This window comes from Nomascus leucogenys, chromosome 17 (genome assembly GCF_006542625.1).
Source record: "Nomascus leucogenys isolate Asia chromosome 17, Asia_NLE_v1, whole genome shotgun sequence".
In the NCBI taxonomy this organism is placed as follows: Eukaryota; Metazoa; Chordata; class Mammalia; order Primates; family Hylobatidae; genus Nomascus; species Nomascus leucogenys.
Window position 1 is genome coordinate 37,703,760 of NC_044397.1, and position 27,880 is coordinate 37,731,639.

The 27,880-nt window shown below is 48.4% G+C and overlaps 1 protein-coding gene and 1 non-coding gene across 2 annotated transcripts in view; both read right to left on the reverse strand.

Moving 5' to 3' along the window:
* The window catches only part of LOC100587002 (NADPH--cytochrome P450 reductase), a 70,029-nt gene that overhangs the window by 30,077 nt on the left and 12,072 nt on the right, over nt 1-27,880 (reverse strand). The window contains exon 2 of the mRNA XM_003276657.3: nt 3,169-3,360. Coding sequence (XP_003276705.2) covers nt 3,169-3,356 — 188 coding nt within the window. The 5' untranslated portion in view covers nt 3,357-3,360. The remainder of the gene's footprint in view (nt 1-3,168; nt 3,361-27,880) is intronic.
* Nucleotides 12,586-12,720, reverse strand: LOC115831052. Its single transcript, XR_004026600.1, has one exon. It is a non-coding gene; the product is annotated as a small nucleolar RNA SNORA14 (small nucleolar RNA).

Consider the following 27,880-nt stretch of genomic DNA (forward strand, 5'->3'; position numbering starts at 1 on the left):
TGGACAGGATGGGCTGGATTCCAGCTAATCTGCCCTTCCTATCTCGGGCCCTCTGCTCTAAAGTCCTCTCAGCCTCAGGGTGTGGCTCTACCTTTAAGAACCTGCCCAACACCCCTCCTGCAGGACAAGGTCTGATCCCCGCACCAATTCCTTCTCTCTTAGAGCTGGCGGAGCCTGTCTCTCCAGCCTGTGCCCTGGGCACATCCCATAACCTCTCTGAGAGCAGAAATGAGGCAACCCATGCTGCCTAACGCACCACACTGTTGCAAGGAGGCCCTGATTAGACAATGTAGGTTAAAGCAGTTCACAGAGCATTTCTAAAAAGTACGTTATGGCCGGGTGCGGTGGCTCACGCCTATAATCCCAGCACTTTGGGAGGCAGAGGCAGGCGGCTCACCTGAGGTCGGGAGTTTGAGACCAGCCTGGCCAACATGGTGAAACCCCATCTCTATTAAAAATACAAAAATTAGCCGGGTGTGGTGGTGCACATCTGTAGTCCCAGGTACTCGGGAGACTGAGGCACGAGAATCGCCTGAACCCGGGAGGTGGAGGTCGCAGTGAGCCAAGATTGCGCCACTGCACTCCAGCCTGGGTGACAAGAGCGAAAGTCTGTCTCAAAAAAAAAAAAAAAAAGTATGTTGCAACACCCTCATTTTCCAGCTTAACGTAAATGCCAGCTCTGTGGTCCTGATCGTGCCCGTCATAATGCCTGGCATAAAATACGATCAACGCAAACACTACACAGCTCCTATCCCTCAGGGACAGTGCTAGGTGAGTTTATAAACTCTTCCTCATTTAAGACAAAAGCCCCACAAGATTGGGAATACTGCCTCCATTTAGCAGATGAGGAAACTGAGGCAGAATGAGGTTAACGTCTCGCCCAGGGTTCACCCACCACTGTCTTGAGGAAGACAGCATTCACCTATTTTCTTCATGACTGCGGCCACACACCTTAGCATAGTGTCTGGGACACTGTAGGTAGGGCCCTAGGAAATGTTTGCTCAGTGAGTCAATGATGGAGATAAGATTGAACCCAGTTTTGTTTTGTTTTGTTTTGTTTTGCTTTGAGACGGACTCTGTCTCCCAGGCTGGAATGCAGTGGCGCATTCTTGGCTCACTGCAACCTCTGCCTCCTGGGTTCAAGCGATTCTTCTGCCTCAGCTTCCCTAGTAGCTGAAATTACAGGCATGCACCACCACGCCCAGTTAGTTTTCGTATTTTCAGTAGAGACGGGGTTTTGCCATGTTGGCCAGGCTGGTCTCGAACTCCTGACCTCAAGTGATTTCTCCCGCCTCGGCCTCCCAAAGTGCTGGAATTACAGACGTGAGCCACTGTGCCTGGCCCTGAACCCAGTTGTAAAACTAATTCCCTGTCCATGGTATAAAAATTGTGTTGTGTGAATATCCGCTTTACTGTGTGAAGGCTGTAAGTGTTCTGGCGGGGAAGGCTGATACCCAGATTGGAATAGGGAATCGGGATTTGATGTGAGCCACATGTTTCACCATGCCCAGCCTTGGGGAATGACTTTTCCGTGTGGCTTGTTCCTGCTAAGACAGCCACAGCCTTGGACTAGAGCTGACATGAAAGATGGCCCCCACTGGTGTCAGCACCAGCCCAGGGTGGCCCTAGGGTGCAAGCTAAGGCTGCAGCTGGGACTGGGTCCCCTGCAGACAGACAGAATGAAAGGGGTTCTGGTCTGAGAATGGCTCCCAAACCTGCCCCTGAGACCTGCCCCTTGCCAAATCCAGGGAGTCCCTGAAGGCAGCAGGCCTGTGCCCCTGGAGTTCCCTCGGCCCAGACCTGACCTGGCAGGTCCCCACTCAAACCTAGCTGTGGGCCCCTGGAGTCTGAGACTGGTGTTAAACACAGCCAAGCGTATGCGCAGGAAGTGATTCTGGCTGCAGGACCCTAAAGTCTGGAGAATGACTTTTCCGTGTGGCTTATGGAAATCAATCTTGGAGAGACAGGGATGCAGTCACTTAGGCGGACCTTCGGTATCATTTTTTCCTATCTACATACCATCTGTACTATTATTTCCTTAACGTTTTTCTTTTAACTAATCCATCTTTTTCACTTATTCTTAAAAGGAAGCTTCACGAAAAGTTTAAAAGAGCAACAAAATATGGCCTGTCCAAAGATTTTGTGCTCATTAGCACACAGCCTTCCAGGTGGCTACAGCCTTAAAAAGACTTTAAAATGCCAATTCTAGGCTAGGTACAGTGGCTCATGCCTGTAATCCTGACACTTTGGGAGACCAAGGTGTGCGGATCGCTTGAGTCCAGGAGTTCGAGACCAGCCTGGGCAACATGGCAAATCCCTGTCTCTATAAAAAAATACAAACATTGACTGGGCGCAACGGCTCATGCCTGTAATCCCAGCACTTTGGGAGGCTGAGGTGGGCGGATCACTTGAGGTCAGGAGTTCGAGACCAGCCTGGCCAACATGGTGAAACCCCATCTCTACTAAAAATACAAAAAATAGCCAGGCTTGGTGGCGGGTACCTGTAATCCCATCTACTCAGGAGGCTGAGGCAGAAGAATTGCTTGAGCCTGGGAGGCAGAGGTTGCAGTGAGCCGAGCACCACTGTACTCCAGACTGGATGAAAGAACAAGATTCTACCTCAAAAAAAAAAAAAAAAAAAAAAAATTAGCTGGGCATAGTGGTGCACACCTTTAGTCCCAGCTACTCGGGAGGGTGAGGTGGGAAGATTGCCTAAGCCTGGGAGGTGGAGATTGTAGTGAACCTTGATCATGCCACCGCCATTGCACTCCAGCCTGGGCAATACAGTGAGACCACGTCTCCAAATAAATAAATAAATAAAGGGAAAAAAGGGTTCCAGCTCTAGCACTGCTACTGCTGGCTAATGACCCTGGCAGGCCCGTTAACATCCTTGAGCCCCCGGTTCTCAATCTGTAAACTGGTGTCATTTTCGCAATGCTTCCTGTGAAGGTCATATAAACAGCAGATAGAAAAGGGCCTTATAAACCCCACATAAGAGACGATTAAGTGAGAGCTCAAGCACAATCTAGCAAGAAGGCATAACCCAAGAGTCGCCCCGAAATGCTACAAGGAGCCTTGCTTCCTTCAGCCTGAGGCCCGCGTGCAGGACACTGCTCGGAGTGGTGACAGAAGAGGGACAGAGAGAGGAGGCTGAGAGGCGGCACTTACGATGTCTGAATTTTGGTGAACTCGGGGACTTCTTCTTTTTTCTTTCTAAAGAGGAACCAGTAGGTTAGGAGACCTACGATCAGTGAAAACAGAATCATGTCCGTCATGCTGAAAAGAGATACTTCTTCGGCCACCGCCTCGGACACGGTGGAGCTGGTGTCCACGTGGGAGTCCCCCATGTTGATCATGAAACTGTTAGGAGACAGAAACAGCAGACGTCAGCAGAGGGTAGCAGGGTGCCCCTGAGGCTGGCTGGGGTGCCCACCTCAATGCTGGGCCTCATGCCCCTGGGGCTGCAGGAAATGGTCACTGCACTGGGTAGGAGAAGGGGCTCACTCAGCCAGGTTCCTGCCAAGACAGCCACAGCCTTGGACTGGGGCTGACATAACAGACGGCCCCCAGTGGTGTCAGCACCAGCCCAGGGTGGTCCTGGGGTGCAAGCTAAGGCAGCAGCTGGGACTGGGTCCCTGGCAGACAGAGAGAATGACAGCCACTGACTTTCAGTGCGCTGGAACATCCTCCAATCCCATAAGGACACTGCACCGGGGGCAGGAGGGAGTCCACGCAAGAGGGGACCACTTTGCAGCAAACCCTTTCCCCAACTGTGTGACTGGCGGGGGTTGCCCTAAACCCTGCATGTTCCAAGTCTCCAGGCCTGGCCCTTGAGTGGCTCCTGATATTCACAAGCCTTGGACTATCCTGCCTAGCAAGAGTGTCTCTGTATTCCTAAGACCTTGGGCTATGAAGGTAGTTCCTGTTAACAATGAGATTTATGGTGAATGCCTGCTTTCCTATGCCTGGGCGTCTTTTTTCGTTTGTTTTTTTTTTTAAGAGACAAAGTCTGGCTCTGTCACCCAGGCTGAGTGCCGTGGTGCGACCACGGCTCACTGTAGCCTCAAACTCCTGGGCTCAAGTGATCCTCTCAGCCTTCCAAGTAGAACTTCTATGATTACTGGGGTGTGCCACTGCACTAATTTTTAAATTTTTTTTCTACTGACAGGGCCTCGCTATGTTGCCCAGGCTGGTCTCAGACTCCTGGACTCACGTGGTTCTCCTGGCTTGGCCTCCCAAAGCACTGGGATTATAGGCGTGAGCCCCTGTGCCTGGGGTTTTGAATCGCACTGTATCAGTCTGACATCTGTGGGTACTAGAGATGGAGTAGGTAAGCCTTGAGACCCAGACGCTCCATGCCTACACAACTGACCCACCCATAAAAACCCCGGACACCTTGGCTTGGGTGACCTTCCCTGGATGTCAGTTCTTCATATGCGCTCTCACACATCGTTGCTGGGAGAATTAAGTGTGACTAGCAATGATGGAAACTCGTGTGTAACCACCTGGACACTCACATCTGGCCTCTCCTGGACTCCGCCCTGTGTGTCTTTGACCTTTGCTGGTATTAGTTTCCATCATTTTGCTGTAATAAACTGTCATTGTAAGCAAAAAGCTTTTCTGAGTTCTGTGAGTCCTGGTGAATCACTGAATCAGAGGCAGTCTTGGGGAACCCCCATGTCACCAGCCTAGTTCCCTTGAAAGATGCTCAACTGGTCCACCAGGACACCTGGTAGGCAGACGTGACATGAGTCAACAAAGGTCCAAGTGAGAGTCCCTGAAACAGCAGCTTCTGCTGCTTACCAAGGAGGCTGGGCTCAGCCCTGAAATTCACACTATTCCATTTTGCAATCATGGATATGACCGACTGGGTTTTTCACCACAACCAGAGCACCCAGACTCAATCAGGAAAGCCTTAGTCATGTGTCAGCAATTAGGCAATGAGAGACTATGTTCTAGCTGACTGCTGATGGCTGTCACTGGCACCAGGAAACCACGGGGCTGGTCTGGGAAGCCACGGCATCCGAGGGGTGTGGGCATCGGTCTACCGCTACACAACCTGCTGGGAACAGGCCATTCAGAACAGGCCCGCAAGCTTGGGTCTTTGCTTTCTCACTAATCTGAGATACTTTTCCAATGGCTTGAGTTCATCTCAATTTAGCTTTCTTCTTTTTTATTTTTTTGAGATAAGAGTCTCTCTCTGTCGCCCTGGCTAGAGTGCAATGGCACCATCTCGACTCACTGCAACCTTCGCCTCCTGGGTTCAAGCGATTCTCTTGCCTCAGCCTCCAGGGTACCTGGGACTACACGTGCCCGCCACCACACCTGGCTAATTTTGTATTTTTAGTAGAGACAGGGTTTCACCATGTCGGCCAGGCTGGTCTCGAACTCCTGACCTCAGTTGATCCGCCTGCTTCGGCCTCCCAAAGCTCTGGGATTACAGGCGTGAGCCACTGTGCCTGGCCTCAATTTGGCTTTTTTGATATGACTTTTTTTTTTCTGGGGGGACACAGCCTCACTCTGTCACCTAGGCTGGAGTGCAGTGGCACGATCTCGGTTCACTGCAACCTCCGCCTCCTGGGTTCAAGCAATTCTCCTGCCTCAGCCTCCTGAGCAGTTGGGATTACAGGCATGCGCCACCACACTCGTCTAATTTTTTGTATTTTTAGTAGAGATGGAGTTTCACCATGTTGGTCAGGCTGGTCTCAAACTCCTGACCTCGTGATCCGCCTGCCTCAGCCTCCCAAAGTGCTGGGATGACAGGCGTGAGCCACCGCACCTGGCCAGCTTTTTTGATATGACATTAAAGGACAAGGTGAATTCTGTTGTCCCCAGAGAAAACTATTTATATTTAATCTTATAAACACATTTAATATTTACTTAATGCTAGTCATATCAGGATCTCTGTCAAGCTTATGAGCCACCTGTCACATTTTCATAGAACCAGACAGAGAGGCATTTAGGATCTGCTCTGACAGATTCTGGAAGGACTTGTCCCATACAGTCATGAGGCAGCAGACACTCAGGGCCCCACTGGAACCAGTCGGGAGTGTCATGGTGACACAGGAGCTCCCCTAGCTGTTATCCATCACAAGGCAGCAGCCAAGAAACTCCAGCTCCCTGTCCCTCACCCTCCTCCCTTCTAACTCCCCAAGTGACCGGTCCCCTCATTTTCCAGAAGAGATCTAATGCCCATGATGCGAAGTCCTTCTCAACGCAGACTCAAGCTGATTGCATAACTCGTGGCAGTTTCTATTAATAAATCGACGATGCTGGGAGTGAGGTTAGTGGTACATCTGCCCCTACGTAATCACCGCAAGAGAATCCTGATAGACGGGCCATTCCCCACACAGCAGACAGGGGGATGCTTTAAAAAGTAAGTCAGGTCGTCCGGGCACGGTGGCCCATACCTGTAATCCCAGCACTTTGGGAGGCCGAGGCGGGTGGATCATGAGGTCAGGAGATCGAGACCATCCTGGCTAACACAGTGAAACCCCGTCTCTACTAGCCGGGCGTAGTGGCAGGTGCCTGTAGTCCCAGCTACAGGAGGAGGGAGGCTGAGGTGGGAGAACGGTGTGAACCCGGAAGGCAGAGCTTGCAGTGAGCCGAGATTGTGCCACTGCACTCCAGCCTATGCGACAGAGCAAGATTCCGTCTCAAAAAAAAAATAATAAGTCAGGTCATGTCCCCTCCCTGATCAAAACCCCGAGATGGGCTGGGCACGGTGGCTCACACCTGTAATCCCAGCACTTTGGGAGGCCGAGGCAGGTGGATCACCTGAGGTCAGGAGTTTGAGACCAGCCTGGCCAAAATGGCGAAACCCTGTCTCTACTAAAAATACAAAAATTAGCCGGATGCAGTGGCATGCGCCTGTAATCCCAGCTACTCAGGAGGCTGAGGCTGGAGAATCACTTGAACCCAGGAAGCGGAGGTTGCAGTGAGCTTACATCACTGCACTCCAGACTCCAGCCTGGGGAACAGAGTGAGACTCCATCTCAAACAACAACAACGACAAAAAACCCTGAGATGTCTTCACATCATACTTCATACAAAAACCTAAAGTGGCCAGGCACAGTGGCTCACGCCTGTAATCCCAGCACTTTGGGAGGCCGAGGCGGGCGGATCACGAGGTCAGGAGTTCAAGACCAGCCTGGCCAACATAGCGAAACTCCGTCTCTACTAAAAATACAGAAATTAGCCAGGTGTGGTGGTGCATGCCTGTAGCCCCAGCTACTTGGGGAGGCTGAGGCAGGAAAATCGCTTGAACCTGGGAGGCAGAGACTGTAGTGAGCTGAGATCACGCCACTGCACTCCAGCGTGGGCGACAGAGCAAGACTCCATCTCAAAAACAACAACAACAACAAAGCCCTGAAGTCCTTATACAGCTCATAAGGCCCATTACGATCTGGCCCTCAGAATCCACTCCCACCACCCATATTTCTTACTACACTCCCCTTCCTCACACCTTGCAGGTCACACTGGCCTCCTTCTGTTTCAGGGCCTTTGCACATGGCCATCTCGTTATTTGCAAAACTCACTCCCTCGTTTAAGTTTCTGCTCAGATGTCACCATCTCAGAGAGACTTTGCCTGAGAACAGACTCTACGACTGCCTCCTGGCCACAATCCCCACCCTTTAACCCCTCAACTGAGCTTATCCCTACCTGACATTATATTATACATTACCCCACCACTGGCTCTCTCCCTGACTAGAGGGTCAGCCCCACAAGGACAGGGACTTGGCTTAGTTCACAGACTGGCATATAATGATCATTTATGTCGATTTGTCGAATAAATAAACGTGAACAGAAGGCAAGAACCTTCCGATTTTCGGGTACCTGGATTGGCAGTGCCTGGCATACAGACTATGGAATGCCTTTATAATCTGAAAACCACACTGCAACTCCATCAGGACAGTCTGTGAGGCTGACTCTATTCCCTCCTCTTCACGCTGCCTATCTCTAACACCTGCACTCACAGCTTCTTTCAGCCTCTTCCCTGAGTTCAGAGTCAGGACCACAGTCTCACGCCTCTAAGGAAACTAACATGCAACACCAAGGAAAGGAACAGGAGCTGCTCCTTGAGGCTGTGACTGACTTCCTGCAGCCAACAGGGGTGGGGCTTAGCCCTGAGTGCCCCCCAGCCCCGACCAGCACACTGGGCACTCCCAGCGCTCAGCCTGGAGGCTCCACAGAACGAGAATGTTCCCAGCAGCTTTGACTCTGAAATATCAAACTACTTCTGAGAGAAGACAGGTGCAGTGGGAAGGACCTAGCCACCACTTTATCCAAGGCCCTGAGCTACAGATGAGGCTACAAGGGGTAAGCATCTCACCCGAGGGGCAAAATGAGAAACAGGCCCAGCTTCCCACCAGGCTGTGCTCACCGCCCTCTACTTAGGACATGGGTCTCTCTCTCACTTGGTGTGAGCTCCTTGAGGGAAGAACAGCATCTCAGGCACCTCTGTGTCTGGCATGCGGTGGGAAAGGAAGGCCTCTCAAGGAGGTTAAGCTTGGAGGAATCCCAGGATCCAAGCAGTGTGCCTGGGAGCTGACGCCACAAATGAGCCCCAGGGTTAAGAAACTTAACCATTTTCCCCTTGATGCGCACACAGACACACACCCATCTCTCCAGCCCCACCCTGAGCCACTCTCCAGCTTGCACCTCTGCGGTCCTGCCCCAGAGCCTGACAGGTGTCTGAGATGCTCCTCCTCTCGAAGCTTCGTACTCATTCTTCAGACTTCAGCTCCATCATCCCCACCCCAGCACACACTTCCTTGGCGCAGAATCCAGTGCGCAGTAACTACTCAAGGGAATGAAGGGAATCGGTGAATGTATTATGACATGTGCAACATAAAATGTGCAAGAATCAAAAACATTAAGTGCAAAGATTTAAAACACACGTTGGGGCCAGCCGCAGTGGCTCACGCCTGTAATCCCAGCACTTTGGGAGGCTGAGGCAGGCACATCACTTGAGGTCAGGAGTTTGAGGCCAGTCTGGCCAACATGGTGAAACCCCGTCTCTACTAAAAATACAAAAATTAGCTGGGCGTGGTGCTGCGTGCAGGGTGTGGTGCTGCGTGCAGGTCATGGTGGCACACACCTGTAATCCCAGCTATTTGGGAGGCTGAGGCAGGAGAACTGCTTGAACCCTGGAGGCGGAGGTTGCAGTGAGCCAAGATCGTGCCACTTGCACTCCAGCCTGGGCAACACAGCAAGACTTTATCTCAATCAATCAATCCATCAATCAACAAATAAAACACACATTGGGCTTCTAGTGTACCTGTCTGGACAGATCCCAAACGTCCTTCGTTTGTGGAGCCCCTGGTATCTCAGCAAATTTTTAATGGTATCCGTAGGCCAAAAAGAAAATGCCTAACAGTTCCACGTATAGTTAGGTCTGAACAACCACTGCAAACCCAGCTTCGCAAAGATGTAAAATCCTAAGAAGGAATGCAGCAAGGATCTCATGTTGGAAATGTGAACTGCCCCAAGCTAGCACTTCGCATGGAGTTCAACAGACTTGAGTGTCCGCTGCATTTGAGAATGATCACTTGTGAGTTTGCTGCAGTGCCCTGGCACAGTTTGGGAGCCACCTCTGCTATACCAAATACTGTGATGGGAAAACTCTGGCTGTCTTGACTGACAACTCTCTTCCGGGTCAGGTAGTCCCTACAGGCGCTCCGAGGAGGTTCTGGAAGACTGTGTGAGCCTTCTGCCTGAAAGAGTCTTTAATCTCTGAGTTTCTTCTTTATACCTTCAGCAAAAAGAACAGGGGACAAGGCACAGCTCATGGGGCCAAACACAGTATCGATCCAAACAGCAAACAAGAACTAGACCAGGCTCTTGCTACAGCCCTGCCACGCCAGCTGGCTGGGACCCCAGACACACCCCTTACCAACAGAAGGCTTTGATGTTCTCATCTGTAAAATTAGGTCCAGAGCTGGGTGCGGTGGCTCATGCCTGTAATCTCAGCACTTTGGGAGGCCAAGGCGGGCAGATTACTTGAGCTCAGGAGTTTGAGACCAACCTGGGTAACACTGCAAGACCCCACTTCTACCACAAAATACAAAAGTTAGCCAGGTGTGATGGTGCGCGCCTGTAGTCCCAGCTATGTGGCAGGCTGAGGTAGGAGGATGACTTGAGCCCAGGAGGTTGAGGTTGCAGTGAGCCATAATCACACCACTGCACTCTAGTCTAGGCAACAGAGTGAGATCCTGTCTAAAGAAAAAATTAGCCACGGAAAAAGGCATGTGTCAGAATACCAGCCAAATAGATCTCCCCAACTCTAAATAGAGCAGATCTGACTGGATCTTTTACTATAAGTTAGGTCTCTACCTAAGTTTTCATTATTATAAAATACAACATACAGACAGAGAAGGGTAAAAACTATGCATGTATAGCTTGACCATGATTCCTTGTCAATTTCGGTAGCTGGCTGGTTCCCACCAAGGTAGCAATCAAGGGCAACAGCTCCAGTCCCTCCCGCACACCACCGAGCAAGATGGACAAATAAATCAGGGAGCACACAGGCTGGGGGGCACTGGCAGGAGCCTCACCAGCTTCTGAAAGGGAGAATGACGCAAGAACACAAGGGCTCTTTGAGGCCAACCGTTTGCAACACTGGAACAGGTTATCTTCCAGGAAGTATTTGCAGTTTTGTATTTACTGTTTGCAACTTCTGGTCAGTAAAAAAGATTGAGCAACCGACTCAGCACTGATATTGGGGTGAGTCAGACACCCCAATGAAAGCAGTAACAAGAAAGGAAAGAGGAATAAAACATGTAATTTAGTCAACCCTTTAGCTGTCACTGTCACGTCACGACCACTTAGACAAGGCTCTGGCACCAGGGGCTGCACCTTCTGGCTGCAGGGGGAGCAGGGTCATGCAGGTTCACAAACCCCTCTGCCAAGGTTTAGTGGCTTCAAGATGAGGGAAAACCCTCATGGAACCATACCCTACTGTTGCCTGACAGCACAACTCCGAGACTGAGAGGTACTCGGGGAACACTACACTCTCCAAGGTGTCCTGTTAAAAAGCAGTGTCCAAGAGTGACTCAGACAGATCGCTCCACAGCCAGAGTAGCCAGAGTGCCCAGGAAGTTTATTATCTATACTGAGATGTTGGTGCAGATTTGTGTTTACCTTCTGTGGGGTTCACTCAGTTTCTTGAATCTTTAGATTTATGTATTTTGCAAAATACAGCAACCTTTTCTTTTTTTTTTTTTTTTTAAGGAGACAAGGTCTCACTCTATCACGCCAGGCTGGAGGTGTAGTGGTGCAATCACTGTTCACTGCAGCCTCAACTTCCTGGGCTCAAGGGATCCTCCTGCCTCAGCCTCCCAAGTAGGTGGGACTACAGGTGTGCCTCACCACACCTGGCTAATTTTTGTATTTTTAGTAGAGACAGGGTTTTGCCACATTGCCCAGTCTGGTAACGAACTCCTGAGATTCTGCCCACCTCTGTCTCCCAAAGTGGTGGGATTATAGGAGTGAGCCACCACACCCGGCCACCATCATTTTTTAAATAACTTCCCAGCCTCACTCTCTTTCTCTTCTTCTCCTGGGACTTTGGTGACATGAAAGTTAGATCATTTGTTATTAGTCCCACAAAATCCTGAGGCTCTGTTCATTTGTTTTGGTTTTCAGTCTATTTTCTGTTGTTCAAGTTAGGTAATTTCTACTGCTCTAACCTCAAGTTCACGGATTCTCTCCTGTCTTCTCCATTTTGCTGTGGAGTCATCCAGTTTCCTATTTTGACTATTGTATGTTTTGGTTCTAAGACATCTGTTTCATTCTTCTTTATATCTTAATTTCAACATCTGTGTCACCTTGATGCTGGTGTCTGTTGACTGTCTTTTCTCACTCAAGTTGAGAGTTTTGTGGCTCTTGGTATAGTGATTGATTTTTTTGTATCCTGGGCATTCTGGGCACTTTAAGATCCTGAATCTTATTTAAGCCTATTTGTCTCAAAAATAGAGTCTCTCTCTATTGCCCAGGCTGGAGTGCAATTCTGTGATCTCAGTGCACTGCAACCTCTGCCTCCCAGGTTCAACTGATTTTCGTGCCTCAGCCACCAGAGTAGCTGTGATTACAGGCACGTGCCACCACACCTGGCTAATTTATTTTTTTGTATTTTTAGTAAAGACAGGGTCTCACCACGTTGCTGGGACTGGTCTCAAACTCCTGGCCTCAAGTGATCCACCCACCTTGGCCTCCCAAAGTGTTGGGATTACAGGTGTAAGCCATTGCATCCAGCCTCTTTTGATTTTTATTAAATATTCTCTGTCACCTGCTTATAGGGAAGGAAGGTATCAATTCATTGCTGTCAGGCGAGATTCAGTCACCCTCCCGGGCCTCTGCTGACAAACCCTAGCTTGGAGAGGGAAGACCGCAGATGGTCTCCACTGACACATGGGGTGGGGCTCCCTGGTTCTGCCAGGTGGTAGTGAAGTCCTGACTCACACTGGGCCTCCTCTGATGTCACTCCCAAGGAGAGTAGGTTTCCTTGCTTCCTTGAAGAGTCGAGGTTTCCTTGGCTATTTTTTTTTAAGTTGATAATTCTCCCTCTTGCAAATTTCCCTTAAAAGATGTTGCAGGTATGAAATAAGACTGAGCCACAGGAGATGCGCAGCCCTTTGGACTTCCCTGCAATTTCTATAGCATTCGCTCATATCTTGGAAGCATTTAGAGGGAAGCCACCAAGAGGGTTTAAGAATGCAATTCCTTGGCTCTTGATGAATCTAAAGACGTTACGAATACTTTTCAGTTGTTGTTTACTTGGGGAGTCAATACCAAGTTTGAAGAATTAGCATGAAACAACTACAAATAAGAGCATTTTCAAAGAAGTTGAGAAAAGTTTAGTACAATCTGAAGTGGAATCCACTAAGATGTGTTATAATGAATGTGGGGGGCAGAAAAAGGCTTAGTCAGAGCCCATGGTTGTTCACTATATTATTCACCAGCAGATACTATGCAAAAAATTTGAATCTATTATATGTGATCGAACAAGGGAATGTCAACAGTATCTGCTCTCATGGACTTAACCTAAGTTGGTCTTAAGGATTTTTGTCAAAAATAGAAGCTGAATATCCTAACTGTCCTACCATACAGCAGTTCAGCAGCTTAGCAGTGGTAAAGTCTGGTGTGACTATTTTGAGCTCAGAGTGAATACTAAAATTTTTCTGAACAAGAATAACTGAAAAGTACTGCCCTCTTAGTCTAAAAAAAAAAAAAAAAAAAAAAAAAAAGAGGGCCAAGCACGGTGGCTCATGCCTGTAAACCCACCATTGTGGGAGGCCGAGGCAGGCGGAACACAAGGTGAGGAGATCGAGACCATCCTGGCTAACACGGTGAAACCCCGTCTCTACTAAAAATACAAAAAATTAGCTGGGTGTGGTGCCATGCGCCTGTAGTCCCAGCTACTCAGGAGGCTGAGGCAGGAGAGTCGCTCGAACCTGGGAGGTGGAGGTTGTAATGAGCCGAGATCACGCCACTGCACTCCAGCCTGGGTGACAGAGTGAGACTCCATCTCAAAAAAAAAAAAAAAAAAAAAGAAAAAGAAAAAAGAAAGAACTGCCCTCAATCACTATTACCAAATACTAAATCGCTTTGGAAATTAGCTTTTGCTGCAGACTTGATGTTTCTTAATGAGGCCAATCTGAAATTATAAGGCAAAACAGCAGTTATATGCAAAACTTATATGGCAGTAAAGTCATTTCAATGAAATTAACATTGTATGAATCACAAGTAATGTCAATCTACGTCATACAATTCCTAGACTGTCAAGGTTAAAACAAGTGAGAAACTTTTGCACATTTTTTTGAGTTCAAATCTTGAGCTCAAAAAAAAAAAACTTGGAGCTGCTAGCTCTAGCCCTAGCAGTGTTTTTCAGATCTTGATCTAAGTATGAAGGAAACTCCCATATTTTAAAATCCATTTAACTGTACAATTGAGCAGCTCTCATCCAACCTTTAATTGGAAGTGGCTGATCTGCAGTGCAATAATGCAAAAAGGCAAATATCAAGGGGGGAATCTAAAAAAAAAAATTCTATAAATGCTGTCTTCCAATGATTAATATGCTCCATCAAAATTTATGCTCCCTGACCAATATAACTTGGCAGTACCAATTTGTGTGAAAAGATATTTTCAAAGATGTCACCTATACAATCTCGTTACAGATGAGCACTGACAGGTGGATATTTGCAACATATTTTGATGTTTGGGAACACTAACTCAGAACCCCAATGAAACAAAATTGTTTTCTGTTTTTTGTTTTTTTGAGACTGGGTCTTGCTTTGTCACCCAGACTGCAGTGCAGTGGCACAATCGCAGCTCACTCCAGCCTCAACCTTCTGAGCTCAAGTGATTCTCCCACCTCAGTCTCCACAGTAGTTGGGACTACAGGTGTATACTACCTACCATGCCCAGCTAACTTTTTAAGTATTTTTTTGTAGAGATAGGGGTTAGCCACATTGCCCAGGCTGGTCTCAATCTCCTGGACTCAAGCGATCCTCCCACCTCAGCCTCCAAGAGTGCTGGAATTAGAGGTGTGAGCCATGGCACCTGGCCCAAAATTGTTATCCCTACAAAAATCATTCCATTCTTCTTATTAACAAACCTGTATTAAAAATTTGCACTCAACTGTTATTAGTTATTACTCGAATTTCTTTTAAAAATATATATTTTGGCCGGGCGCGGTGGCGCACGCTTGTAATCCCAGCACTTTGGGAGGCCGAGGCGGGAGGATCACAAGGTCAGGAGATCGAGACCAGGGTGAAACCCTGTCTCTACTAAAAATACAAAAAATTAGCCGGACGTGGTGGCGGGCGCCTGTAGTCCCAGCTACTCGGAGAGGCTGAGGCAGGAGAATGGTGTGAACCCGGGAGGTGGAGCTTGCAGTGAGCCAAGACTGCGCCACTGCACTCCAGCCTGGGCGACACAGCGAGACTCCGTCTCAAAAAAAATAAAATAAAATAAAATAAATAAATAAATAAAAATATATATTTTAAAATATAGAGACAGGGTCTGGCTAAGTTGCCCAGGCTGGTCTCAAACACCTGGGCTCAAGCAATTCTCCTGCCTTGGCCTCCCAAAGTGCTGGGATTACAGGTGTGAACCACCACAACCAGCCTTATTTGAATTTCATCGACAAAAAACATGGAAACTTGTTTCCTCTCTTGTTATATATAATATCCTAGATTTTACTTCTTGGCATGCAAAGCCTAAAAAATTTATTACCTGGCTTCTGACAGGAAATAAGTTATTAGCGCCTACTCTAGATAACTGAAGTGCACCTAGTTACTGGAGCTCTGTACTGACTGAGCAGTCCAGATGCCGCAGGCTCTGGTTGTGGGAGTCTGGACAGGTTACTTGACCTCCCAGGCCTCAGGTTTCTTCTCCATAAAGCAATATGGAGCTAGTCATCAAGGATCATCCTCAGCTCTAAAATTCTACACAGCTACAGAAATACTTCCGGAATACGTGAACCATGTCCATGCTGTCTCGAGTCCATGCACAGTTTCTTTTGCAGACTACTCGGCCATCGTGTCATTCTACAACATACTCAGGGCCTAAAGACGCAGGAGAGGTTGCTTGCACCCAGAGGGAACCCAGGCTGTGGGATCTTAGGTTCCTGCATCTTTTTGGTTTGTTTGCTTGTTTTAAGAGACACGGTCTCACTCTGTTACCCAGGGTGGAGAACAGTAGCATAGTTCACTGCACCCTCATACTCCTGGCCTCAAGCCATCCTCCCACCTTAGCCTCCCAAGTAGCTGAGACTACAGGTATGCACCACCTCACCCAGCTAATTTTTTTAAAACTTTTATTTCTGTAGAGATGGGGTCTCACTTGGTTGCCCAGGCTGGTCTCAAACTCCTGGGCTCAAGCGATCCTCGCATCTTGGTCTCCCAAAGTTCTGCAATTCCAGGTGTGAGCCAGCACACCCGGCCCCTGAATTTTTGTTGTTGATAGTGTTTGTCTTTTCTTGAGGCAGGATGACCCTCACCATTATGAGAATGCCTACGTTTTTTTTTTGTTTTTTTTTTTTTGAGACAGAGTCTTGCTCTGTCGCCCAGGCTGGAGTGCAGTGACATGATCTTGGCTGACTGCAAGCTCCGCCTCCTGGGTTCACGCCATTCTCCTGCCTCAGCCTCCCGAGTAGCTGGGACTACAGGCGCCTGCCACCACACCTACCTAATTTTTTGTGTTTTTAGTAGAGATGGGGTTTCACCGTATTAGCCAGGATGGTCTCGATCTCCTGACTTCGTGATCCACCCACCTCGGCCTCCCAAAGTGCTGGGATTACAGGTGTAAGCCACCGCGCCCGGCCATGAAAATGCCTATGTTTTTTCAAAAGTCTCTCACCCATTTCTAATTGGCTGCTTTGAATCTGCGTAAATTGGGAAATCAGCTGCTTGTTGGCGTGATATCTAAGACAAGAGTAAGCCAGGCACAGCGGCTCACGCCTGGAATCCCAGCACTTTGGGAGGCTGAGGCAGGTGGATCACCTGAGGTCAGGAGTTTGAGACCAGCCTGGCCAACATGGCGAAACCCCGTCTCTACTAAAAATACAAAAATAACTAGCCAGGTATGGTGGCGCGTGCCTGTAATCCCAGGGACTTGGGAGGCTGAGGCAGGAGAATCACTTGAACCCAGGAGGCGGAGGTTGCAGTGAGCCAAGATGACACCATTGCACTCCAGCCTGGGCAACACAGTGAGACTCTGTCTCAATAAATAAATAAATGTAAAATAAAATAAGAGTAAAGAGGTGGGGGGCGTTGGCTCAGGTCTGTAGTCCCAGCTATTTGGGAGGCTAAGGCAGGAGATCACTTGAGCCCTGCAGGTTGAGGCTGCAGTGAGTATCACTGCACTCCAGCCTAGGCAACAGAGCAAGATCCTATCACTATATAATAAGAGTAAAGAGGGCCAGGTGCAGTGGCTCACGCCTGTAATCCCAACACTTTGGAAGGCTGAGGCGGGTGGATCACTTGAGGTCAGGAGCTCGAGACCAGCCTGGCCAACATTGGGAAACCCAGTCTCTATTAAAAATACAAAAATTAGCCAAGTATGGTGGCGCACCCCTGTAATTCCAGCTACTCTGGAGGCTGCTGAGGCAGGAGAATCACTTGCACCTAGGAGGTGAAGGTTGCAGTGAGCCAAGATCATGCCACTGCACTCCAGCCTGGGCAATAGAATGAGACTCTGTCTCGAAAAAAAAAGAAAAAAAGAAAAAGAGTAAAAGAGTAAAGAGGTTCTTTGAAGACTAGCATCTTCTGTATAAAAAAAAAAAAAAAAAAAAAAAAAGGCTGTTGAGTAGGGCCAGTGGGGCCCTCTTATTCACAGACTTTGTGAAATCCATTCCAAAAACTCTGAGTTGCTTCCAGATTCTCAGATGTGCTGGAGATGTGCTCCGAAAGCCTTGCAAGCTACTGCTCTGTGTGGCTAAAAGTGCTGAGCACTCCCACCAAAGCAGGCCTGGAACCCGCACGAGGGCTCAGCTGGCCTGTGGGGCTCAAAGCACTAAGGATGCCAGGAAGTGCGAGGCAGGCAGGCTCCTAATCCCACAGAGCTTACTGTCTGGAAAGCCTCTAGACAATGTTCAGGTACAAAAACGTCATGTCGAAGGACATGCTTCTGTCACTCTTACGTCCATGTGTGCAGCAAACAGCTGAGGAGCACCTGCTATATGCCAGGAACTGTGCGGGTTCAGGCAGGAGCGGACACGCCAACCTTGCACCAAGGTGCTCTCCTGCTATGAGAAAGGGCAGACCTATCCCAGCAGTCACGGCTGCATGGGGAGGCCAGGCGCAGGGGAAATAGAGCTGGAAGGAAAAAGCAGGCATGACAGTCTGAAACAGTCAAGGAAGGGGCGCCCAGAGGCCAACATCTGGGCTGGATTGTGAAGAATGATCAGGGTCCACTAGTCAGATTAGGGGGATGAGTGAAGCTACCGATAGAGGAAGCGTGTACCAGAGCCTAGAACACGGGAAACTCAGGGTCTGGGGTAACTCAAGTGTGGTGCAATGGGATGTGTTTATATGTGGGGATGCATAGATGGCGAATAAGAGATAAGCATTCATTCATTCACTGAACAGGCTGGAGTCACCAAGGCTGGAGTGCAGTGGTGTGATCATAGCTCACTGCAGCCTCCAATTCCTGGGCTTAAGCAATCCTCCTCCCTCAGCCTCCTGAGTAGCTGAGACCATAGGCATGCACCACCATACCAGCTGATTTTTTAAATTTTTTTGTAGAGATGGGGTCTCACTAAGTTGCCCAGGCTGGTCTCAAACTCCGAGGCTCAAGCAATCCTCCCACCTTGGCCTCCCAAAGTGCTGGGATAACAGGTATGAGCCACCACACTGGGCCGAGATAAACTTTTAAAAGAGACACTCAGATGAATGTGTAAGGGCCTAGGGGCCTGTACGCCAGTCTAAGGTGTTTGGCCCCAGGGAAGCTGGTGAGGACAGGGCAAGGGGGTGGTGTGATCAGAATGCTGCTACAGGAAGGTAATACTGTACAACGATGCCTGCACCCCTAATATCAATGCAGTCACGGGGCCTTGACCAAGGTATCCTGGAGAATATTCTCCACTGAAGATGGCCAAATGCTCCCAGCTGATGGCCTTTTCCCCACACAACAGGACTTAATTTGGAAACACATGACCAGCATGTGCCCGATGCAGTGACGTGAAAGAGGAAGGCAGCTGCTGAGTCAGATCTGTGCAAGCATGACTGGGGGGCGGGGGGGGACAGCAGGCGAACAGTGGGCATGACTCAGCACAAATCGAGCTGACCAGGCCCACAGGGGCTGATGCTGCAGCTGCAGCTCCCCGTGCCTGCTTCTAGCAGCATCTCTGCGGCCTCGGCAACTTGGCTTGAATGCCAAGGGGGTGAGACCACAGCTCCCCTAAGCTCCAGGGCGTTGCATGGATATAATCCAGCGTCAACATTAAAAGGTGGCACAAGGTGATTTACAGGCACAAAACTCTCCATAGGAGTTCATACTGGTTCATCCTCCTGACCATCCCCACTTTTGCCTCAATTGACTTTTTTTTTTTAGACAGAGTTTTGCTCTTGTCGCCCGGGCTGGAGTGCAATGGCACGATCTTGGCTCGCTGCAACCTCTGCCTCCCAGGTTCAAGCGAATTCTCCTGCCTCAGCCTCCGGAGTAGCTGGGATTACAGGTGCCTGCCACCACACCTGGCTAATTTTTGTATTTTTAGTAGAGATGGGGTTTCGCCACGCTGGCCAGGCTGGTCTCAAACTCCTGACCTCAGGTGATCCACCCCCCTCAGCCTTCCAAAGTGCTGGGATTACAGGTGTGAGCCACCAAACCTAGCCTTTTTTTTTTTTTTCTTTTTTTTGAGACAGGGTCTGGCTTTTGTCCCCAGGCTGGAGTGCAGTGGCACAATCTAGGCTCACTGCAACCTCCGCCTCCCAGGTTCAAGCAATTCTCCTGCCTCAGCCTCCCCAGTAGCTGGGATTACAAGCACCCGCCAACATGCCTGGCTAATTTTTTTTTTTTTTTTTTTTTTTTATAGAGACAGGGTTTCACCATGTTGTCCAGGCTGGTGTCAAACTCCCGACCTCAAGTGATCCCCCTGCCTTAACCTCCCAAGTGCTAGGATTACAGGCATGAGCCACCAAGCCTGGCTGATTGCCTCAATTAATTTTGAATAAAAATATAGAAAAGACAAACAGGCTGGACACGGTGGCTCACGCCTGTAATCCCAACACTTTGGCAGGCCAAGGCAGGCAGATCACGAGGTCAGGAGATCGAGACCATCCTGGCTTACACAGTGAAACCCCGTCTCTACTAAAAATACAAAAAAATTAGCCGGGTATGGTGGCGGGCGCCTGTAGTCCCAGCTACTTGGGAGGCTGAGGCAGAATGGCGTGAACCCGGGAGGTGGAGCTTGCAGTGAGCCGAGATCGCGCCACTGCACTCCAGCCTGGGCGACAGAGTGGGACTCCGTACCAAAAAAGAGAAACAGAGAGAGCCAGGAGTCTTGCTTTACTTTTCTCAAATTCTGGGCAGATCAGTTCTGAAGCTGACTTCTGCCTCTAGCGCAGGGGTGACAGTCTGGAGAGATCACCTGGAGGCAATCAGAACGCCACCCGCCCCCCAACCCCCTGCCCACACACGCATGTGTTATAATTCCTACAGCAAGTCCACAGCAGCAGGCCCACAGCATGGGCAGTGCTACTCCCTCCTCCTTTACCGAAATGAGAATGGGATGGGCCGAAGTCAACATGGCCTCCCCAAAAGGGAATGCACACTAAGGATTCTTTAATAGAATTCCAAATGAGCTCCACATTGAACATCAAAGACAAACTGCAACAGTCAGAAAGTGGCTCTAGGGCACAGTAGTCCCCAACACCTGTCACAAGAGAAACAGTAGGCCAGGCATAGTGGTTCACGCCTGTAAGCTCAGCACTTCGGGAGGCCGAAGCTGGAAAAGTGCTGAGGCCAGAGGTTCGAGACCAGCCTGGGCAACAAAGTGAGACCCCGTATCAAAAAAAAAAAAAAAATTATCCAGGTGTCGGTCGTAGCGTGCACCTGTAGTCCCAACTACTCAGGAGGCTGAGGCAGAGGGATTACTTAAGCCCAGGAGTAAGAGGCTGCAGTGAGCCATGATGATTATGTCACTGCACTCTAGCCTGGGTGACAGAGCAAGACCATCTCTCCAAAAAAAAAAAAAAAGAAAAGAAACAGTAAAGGCACTGGACAAGTTAATCCTAAGAAAAGAAGATTCAGAGGTACTTGACCCCTTCTTTAGGTGGTCAGAAAACTGCCAAACGGAGAGGCCTGGCATTCAGAAATAGGAGTGGTCACAGAGGACAGGGGTTTACATCCCCTCTAAGCAAAGACGTTCTAATAAAGGAGTCTGAACATAGAATGCGCTGTTGGGGGAGTGGCTCCCCATCATGGGAGATGTGTCACACAAGGCTGGGTCACAAGGACTTAATGACAGAAAGTGCCTGCACCCCAAGGGCTTGGGAACAGACCAACCAAATTAATGTTAATCTGAGCTGGCTGATTGGTGACAATGCCTGGTGAAAAATCCCAAGTGTCTGACCTGAGCTAATAAATACAGATCTCTGTCTTTGAAACACACACACACACACACACACACACACACACACACACACACACACACACACACACGCCCCGAGCAGCCCTTGGAAAAAGGCAGGAAGGGAGAAGTACCAACTCTCTCAATTAAAAAACTGGTCCCTCCAGCCAGGTGCAGTGGCTCACACCTATAATCCCAGCACTTTGGGAGGACAAGGGGGGCAGATCACCTGAGGTCAGGAGTTCAAGACCAGCCTGGCCAACATGATGAAACCCTGTCCCTACTAAAAATACAAAAATTAGCTGGGCATGGTGGTGGGTGCCTGTAGTCCCAGCTGCTTGGGAGGCTGAGGCAGGAGAATCGCTTGAACCCAGGAAGTGGAGGTTGCAGTGAGCCGAGATAGCGCCATTGCACTCCCACCTCGGGCTCCCCATAGTGCTGGGATTACAGGTGTGAGCCACCACACCTGGCAGACAGTCATTAAATCTTAAAGCTCCCATATAATCCTCTTTGACTCCATGTCTCACATCCAGGGAATGCGGGTGCAAAGGGTGGGCTCCCAAGGTCCTGGGCAGCTCTGCCCTGGTGGCTTTGCAGGGTTCAACCCAAGGCTGCTCTCACAGCCTGTGGCTTTTCCAGGGACAGGTTGTAAGGTGCTGGTGGATCTACCATTCTGGGGTCTGGAGGACAGTGGCCCCCTTCCCACAGCTCCACTAGGCAGTGCTCCAGTGGGAACTCTGTATGGGGCCTCCAGTCCCACATTCCTCTCCTACCAGAGGTTCTCAGTAAGGGGTCTGCCCCTTTCCCAGGCTTTCCCATACATCCTCTGAAATCTAGGTGGAAGGTGCCAAGCCTCCTTCACTCTTGCATTCTGTCCACCCACAGGCTCACCACTACATTGAAGCCGCCAAGGCTCATGGCTTTCACCCTCTAGTTCAGCAGCCTGAGCTGTATCTGGGCCCCTTTGAGCCAAGGCTGGAAGCTGAGTGGCCAGGGATGTGAGGAGCAGTGTCCTGAGGCTGTCCCTGCCCCTGGGCCTGAACCACAAAGCATTCTTTCCTCCTAGGCCTCCACAAGTGTAATGGGAGGGGCTGCTGGGAAGGTATCTGAAATGCCTTCAAGGCCTTTTTTTCCACAGTCTTGGCTATCAGCACTTGGCTCCTTTTTAAATCTGCAAATTGCTCTAGCAAGTGGTTGCTCCACAGCCTGCTTGAATTCTCTTGAAAAAGTTTTTACTTTCTCTGTCACATGGCCAGCCTGCAAATTTTCCAAACTTACACTCTGCTTCCCTTTTAAATATAAACTCCAACTTTAAGTAATTTCTTTGCTCCCACATCTGAATGTAGGGTAGTAAAAGCACCCAGGTCACCTCTTTTGTTGTTGTTGTTGTTCACTCTGTTGCCTAGGGTGGAAGCTGGATCTTGTTATGAGGGAACATTAGACAAACCCAAACCAAACTGTGAGATGCTGACAAAGACACGGCCTCACGTTTTCAAAAATGTCCAGGCCATGAAAGATAAAGACTGACTGATCTAAGACACACACACACACACACACACACACACACACACTGACACACTGAGGTCTCGGACCAGGAAAAAACATATTTTTTCTGATGTAAAAGATATTAACGGCAAAATGTAAAGAAACTCTATGATTAGACAACACAGGATATCGATGTTAATTTCCTGCTATTGATCACTGTATTTTGCTTAAAAAAAAAAACAACAAAACTGTCCTTGCCTTGTAGAAAATACACACTGAAGTACTTAGGGGTAACCAAGTATCTTGGTTATATCTGCAACTCATTCTCAAATAGTTCAAGAAAAAATATATCTACACACACACACACAAACACACACACATTGATAAAGCAAATATGGTAAAATATTAACAATGGGGAAATATGGGTAAAGGGTGCTCAAGAATTGTTGGCACTGCTGTTGCAACTTTTTTGCAAATCTGAAACTATTTCAAAACAAAAAGTTAAAATTAAATACAGTTCAAAAGACCTACCGAGGCTGGGTAGGCTCATGCCTGTAATCCCAGCACTTTGGGAAGCCAAGGCAGGTGGATCACCTGAGGTCAGGAGTTAAGAGACCAGCCTGGACAACATGGTGAAACCCTATCTCTACTAAAAACACAAAAAAATAGCCAGGCGTGGTGGCATGTGCCTGTAATCCTGGCTGCTCCAGAGGCTGAGGCAGGAGAATTGCTTGAACCTGGGAGGCAGAGGTTGCCGTGAGCCAAGATTGTGCCATTGCACTCCAGCCTAGGCAACAAGACCGAAACTCTGCCCAAAAAAAAAAAAAAAAAAAAAAAGACCTATTGTATAACATGGTGACTACAGTTAGTAGCAATGTGTTGTACTCTTGAAGACTGCGAAGAGTAGATTTTAAGTGTTCTCACCACAAAAAAAGGTGTGAGGTAATGCATATGTTAATTAACTCAATTCAGCCATTCTACCAGACTTCAAAACAATATGCCATACACTATAAATACATACAACTGTGTCAATTAAAAAATTTAAAAGCATGTTTAGTGAAGAAAATGTGCTATATTTTAAAACATAAAATTAAAGAAAACATAATCTAAACTCTTATTTGGTTTCATTCTACCCGTTTTTTACATGTATATTACAGGACATACTTTTCTTTTCTTTTCTTTTCTTTTTTTTTGAGATGGAGCCTTCCTCTGTTGCCCAGACTGGAATGCAGTGGTGCCATCTCACTCAGCTCACTGCAACCTCCGCCTCCCAGGTTCAAGCGATTCTCCTGCCTCAGCCTCTCGAGTAGCTAGGATTACAGGTGCCTGCCTCCATGCTCAGCTAATTTTTGTATCTGTAGTAGACATGGGGTTTCACTATGTTGGCCAGGCTGGTCTCAAACTCCTGACCTCATGATCCACCCACCCTGGCCTCCCAAAATGCTGGGATTACAGGTGTGAGCCACTGTGCCCGGCCATGTTTTTAACCTGATTGGTTTTATACTACATATAATTTTGTTCTACTTCTTTTCATATATTAAATTGTGAACATTTTCTCTTGTTATAGATTCTCAAATGTCATTATATTTTCACTATTACAATGTCAAGTTACAGTGCATTTTCTAGTATAGAAAAAAAGAAAAAAATTAAAATTGTTTTTAAAAAAAGTCATGAAAAACAGGATTGAGATATTTTCAACATAAGTCTTTGTACGCCACTGATAAGTTCCTTAAAATAGAAATTCTGGCCCAGGCACAGTGGTGCATGCCTGCAGTCCCAGCACTTTGGGAGGCCAAGGCAGGCAGATCGCTTAAGCTTAGGAGTTCAAGACTAGCCTGGGCAACAAAACAAATCCCTGTTTCTACAAAAAAGTACAACAAATAGCTGGGCGTGTTGGTGCACACCTGCAGTTCCAGCTACTCGGGAGGCTGAGGCATGAGAATCACTTGAACCTGGGAGGCGGAGGTTGCAGTGAGCCAAGATCACACCACTGCACGCCAGCCTGAGCGGACAGAGCCAGAATTTGTCTCAAAAAAAAAAGAATTTCTGAATTTGTCTTAGAAATATTTCTGAATCAAAGGGAATAAATATTTTTAATGTCCCTGACTTACTGTCAAATTATTTTTCAAAAAGCAATTTATTTTTAAATTCTAGAATTTAAACACATGCCATGAATATCCAAGCACAGGTCACAGAGATGACCTAGAGTTGGTGTTCAGTATACTTTTTTGTTTTTCTTTTTTGAGACCGAGTCTTGCTCTATCACCCAGGCTGGAGTGCAGTGGTGTGATCTCAGCTCAGTGCAACCTCCACCTCCCGGGTTCAAGCAATTTTCCTGCCTCAGCCTCCTGAGTAGCTGGGATTACAGAGCGTGCACCACCATGCCCAGCTACTTTTTGTATTTTTAGTTTCACCATGTTGGCCAGGCTGGTCTTGAACCCCTGACCTCAAGTGATCTTCCCACTTCTCTGCAACATTTCTCTGCAGCTCTTCCTCTTCAAGGCACACTGCTAAGCTGGAGACAGGAGCAATTTCACAAAGCACTGTGTGCACAGAGGCCTAGCAGCAGGTGGAAGGATGAAAGCTTAAACACAGGAATTAATAAGCACTTAAGGGAGGCCATGACACCTGTGCCCCAGCAGGGAGGGCAAACTGAATTGAGTAGTGGCCTCTGCTTTTCTGGTGGAAGACACATCTTTATTTCCTTGCCAAAATAAACAGAACAGATGGCGGGAGCTGGTTCATGTGTGGGTGAGTCTGGTAGTGGTTAAGGAGGGCTTCCTGATGGAAACAACTCAAAGGGGAAGGAGACACAGTGGGGAAGAGCACACACCAAAGCCAGAAGGGAAAATAGAGTCACGGCTTTAAAAGGAAAAACAGGCTGGGCGTGGAGGCTCACACCTGTAATCCCAGCACTTTGGGAGACCGGGGCGGGAGGATCACTTGAGGACAGGAGTTCAAGACCAGCCTGTCCAACGTGGTGAAACCCCGTCTCTACTAAAAATACAAAAAAATTAGCTGGGCGTGATGACAAGCACCTGTAATCCCAGCTACTCAGGAGGCTAAGGCAGGAGAATCACTTGAACCTGGGAGGTGGAGGTTGCAGTGAGCCAAGACTGCACCACTGCACTATAGCCTGGGTGAGAGAGGGAGACTCTGTCTCAAATAAATACATAAATACATAAATAAAAAAATAAAATCACACAATAAGTGGCCCTTTGTAACTGGCTTCTTTCACTTAGAATAACGTCTTCAAGGTCCATCCACGTTGTAGCATGCATAAGCCCTTCATTCCTCTTCATGCCTGAGTAACATTTCATTGTGTGGATATACCACATTTTGTTTATACATTCAATGGGTGATGGATACTTGGATTGTTTCCTTTTGGGGGCTGTTATAAATATTGTTGCTGGACAGGCACAGTGGCTCATGCCTGTAATCACAGCACATTGAGAGGCTGAGGCAGGAGGATCGATTGAGGCCAGGAGTTTGAGACCAGCCTGGGCAACACAGTGAAACCCCATCTCTACAAAAAATTAAAAAATTAGTGAGGTGTGGTGGTGCACACCTGTTGTCCCAGCTACTCAGGAGGCTGAGGTTAGAGGATCACTTGAGCCCAGGAATTGGGGGTTACAGTGAGATATGATCCCAACACTGCACTCCAGCCTGGGTGACAGAGCAAGACCCTGTCTTTAAAAAATAAATACATAAGGGCCGGGCAAGGTGGCTCATGCCTGTAATCCCAGCACTCTGGGAGGCCAAGGTGGGTGGATCACCTGAGGTCAGGAGTTGGAGACCAGCCTGACCAACAGGGAGAAACCCTGTCTCTACTAAAAATACAAAATTAGACGGGCGTGGTAGCACATGCCTATACTTCCAGCTACTTGAGAGGCTACTTGGCAAGTGACATACGTGACTTCCTCTCACAGACCATTACCCGAAGTTAACTTCAAGAGGGCTTAGAAATGTGTGGGAGCCCAGAAACACGCAGTGAACGTATGTCTGCTGCAGGTGTCCAGGACTAGCTCAAGGTGACAGGGAACTGGTGGCACAACTGGTGGGAGTCTAGTTGCTCAAGAACTCATGACCTATAAACCTGATTTTTTAAAACTGATAGAAGTCAGGCGTGGTGGCTCACACCTGTAATCCCAGTACTTTGAGAGACCGAGGCGGGTGGATCACAAGGTCAGGAGTTCGAGACCAGCCTGGCCAACACAGTGAAACCCTATCTCTACTAAAAAGACAAAAATTAGCCAGGTATGGCGGTGTGTGCCTGTAATCCCAGCTACTCGGGAGGCTGAGGCAGGAGAATCGCTTGAACCCAGGAGGTGGAGGTTGTGGTAAGTGGAGATTGTTCTACTGTACTCCAGCCTGGGCAACAGAGCAAGACTCCATCTCGAAAAAAAAAAAAAGAAACCTGAGATAGAGACTGGGAGCAGTGAGTGGCTCATGCCTCAGGCCGAGGAGGGCAAGATCACTTGAGGTCAGGAGTTCGAGACCAGTCTGGCCAACATGGTGAAACCCCGTCTCTACTAAAAATACAAAAATTAGTTGGGCGTGGTGGTGGGCACCTGTAATCCCAGCTACTCAGGAGGCTGAGGCAAGAGAATCACTGGAACCCGGGAGGCAGAGGTTACAGTGGGCTGAGATTGGGCCACTGCACTCCAGCCTGGACCACAGAGCGAGAGTCAGTCCCAAAAAAAAAAAAAAAAAAAACTGAGACAGAACTCACACACCATAAAATTCATCATTTTAAAGTGTAAAATTCAGTGGTTTTCACTATATTCACCCACTGTGCAAGCATCACCACTACCAGATTCCAGAACATCTTCATACCCCCAAAAGGAAATCCCACACTCATCAGCAGTCACTCCCCACTCCTGACCTGGTTTTTGTTTTTTTGGGGTTTTTTTTGAGACAGGGTCTCACTCTGCCAGCCAGGCTGCTGTACAGTGGCGTGATCACAGCCCAGCCTCCTGCGTTGCTGGGGCTACAGGCGCCCACCAAGCCCCGTTAATTTTTTGTATTTTTTGTTAAGATACGGAGTTTCGCCATGTTGCCCAGGTTGGTCTCGAACTCCTGGGCTCAAGCCATTAGCCCGCCTCAATCTCCCAAAGTGCTGGGATTACAGGTGTGAGCCACCAAGCCCGGCCCTGATTTGTTTTTAACTAATGAACAGAGTGAGTTGTCTAAGACAATACCTTCCCCTCTTATAATGTAATGTACATGTAATAACAGCATGTGGTAAGCACTCACAATATGACAGTCTGCTGTTTCATTTCATCCTTACAACACTGCTCTGACATACAGGAGCTGTAATTA